This window comes from Bison bison, unplaced genomic scaffold (assembly GCF_000754665.1).
Source record: "Bison bison bison isolate TAMUID 2011002044 unplaced genomic scaffold, Bison_UMD1.0 scf7180017862955, whole genome shotgun sequence".
NCBI lineage: Eukaryota > Metazoa > Chordata > Mammalia > Artiodactyla > Bovidae > Bison > Bison bison.
In genome coordinates, this window is record NW_011493527.1 from 12766 (window position 1) to 13814 (window position 1049).

A 1049-nucleotide genomic window follows, 5' to 3' on the forward strand; every position below is an offset into this window, starting at 1 on the left:
TCCCACACCAGGACAGATGGGGATGGAGAGGCCTGACAGTGAGCAGGGCTTCTCTGCCCGGCTAACAACACCCCTCAGATAGACCTGGCCTTGACCTCAGGGTGATAGTTTCCATAGCAAAGGCCTTAAGACAGTCCCTTGGCATGGAAACAATCCAGTGGCCCCTACCCCAGGCAGCCGGGGCCAGTCTGAGGGCCAAGTCCAGGACAGAAGGGACCCACACTCAGGCCAGGATGGCACAGGGCAGGCGCACCTTGGTGGCCAGCAGCCGTGTCAGGTAGATCTCTGAGACCATCTTGCTGCCACGGTCACCCTCTCGGTGGTCGGCGTGGTCATGGTTCTTCACCAGGTGCCACAGCTTGGTGCCTGTCTCCTGGTCCGGGGTGATCATTGGCGCCCGAGAGCGGAGGCTGTCGGGGCTGCTGGCCGTGCGAAGCAAGCTCTCTGGGGCAGGGGATGGTGTGCCCCCTTAGGCCAGTAGCCCAGCCATCACCATGGCTCATGCCCCCTCTATCCCAGAAGCCCTGCACTTCTAGGCTCTAAAGAGCCCAGACCTCCTGAGAGCAGGGTCTGGGGACCACGGCCAACACAGCCTCAAAGGCCACGAGGCCAGCAGACACCACCACACCGAAGACACTTACCGTAGCGGCTGAGGGAACGGGTGAAGGTGAAGGAGTTGGCCATGTTATAGGCTGACACTTGTTTGGGCACCAGCGCCACCAAGGAACCGTCTGTCACCTGCAGATGCCAGGGACAGAGAGGGGGCAATGCAAGAGGCTGAGAAGCCAAGGGGCTGACCCTGTGGGGGTATGTGGGGCAGCTCCCACAGCTCCCAGAGAAGGGCCTGTATTGTGGGGGTGACGGAGGGGAGGGGCCAGCGCGGGACCACGGCCTCACAGGAGCACTGGTCATGGGTGGCCCTCCAGCTCCTCACCTGGTAGTGGGCCAGCGAGTTGACCCTCTTCCAGTCACACTCGATCTTGGTGGTGATGTCCTCATCCTGGAGGATGACACGGGCCATGCGGCCCTGGCGCCACTCTGCAGGCCAC

At 62.4% G+C, this 1049-nt stretch overlaps 1 protein-coding gene across 1 annotated transcript in view; it reads right to left on the reverse strand.

Annotated features, from left to right (window-relative positions):
- The window catches only part of LOC104983511 (plexin-A3-like), an 8873-nt gene that overhangs the window by 2286 nt on the left and 5538 nt on the right, over positions 1-1049 (reverse strand). Inside the window, 3 exon segments of the mRNA XM_010832940.1 lie at positions 72-444; positions 642-738; positions 935-1038. Of these exon segments, the coding sequence (XP_010831242.1) occupies positions 72-444; positions 642-738; positions 935-1038 (574 nt within the window).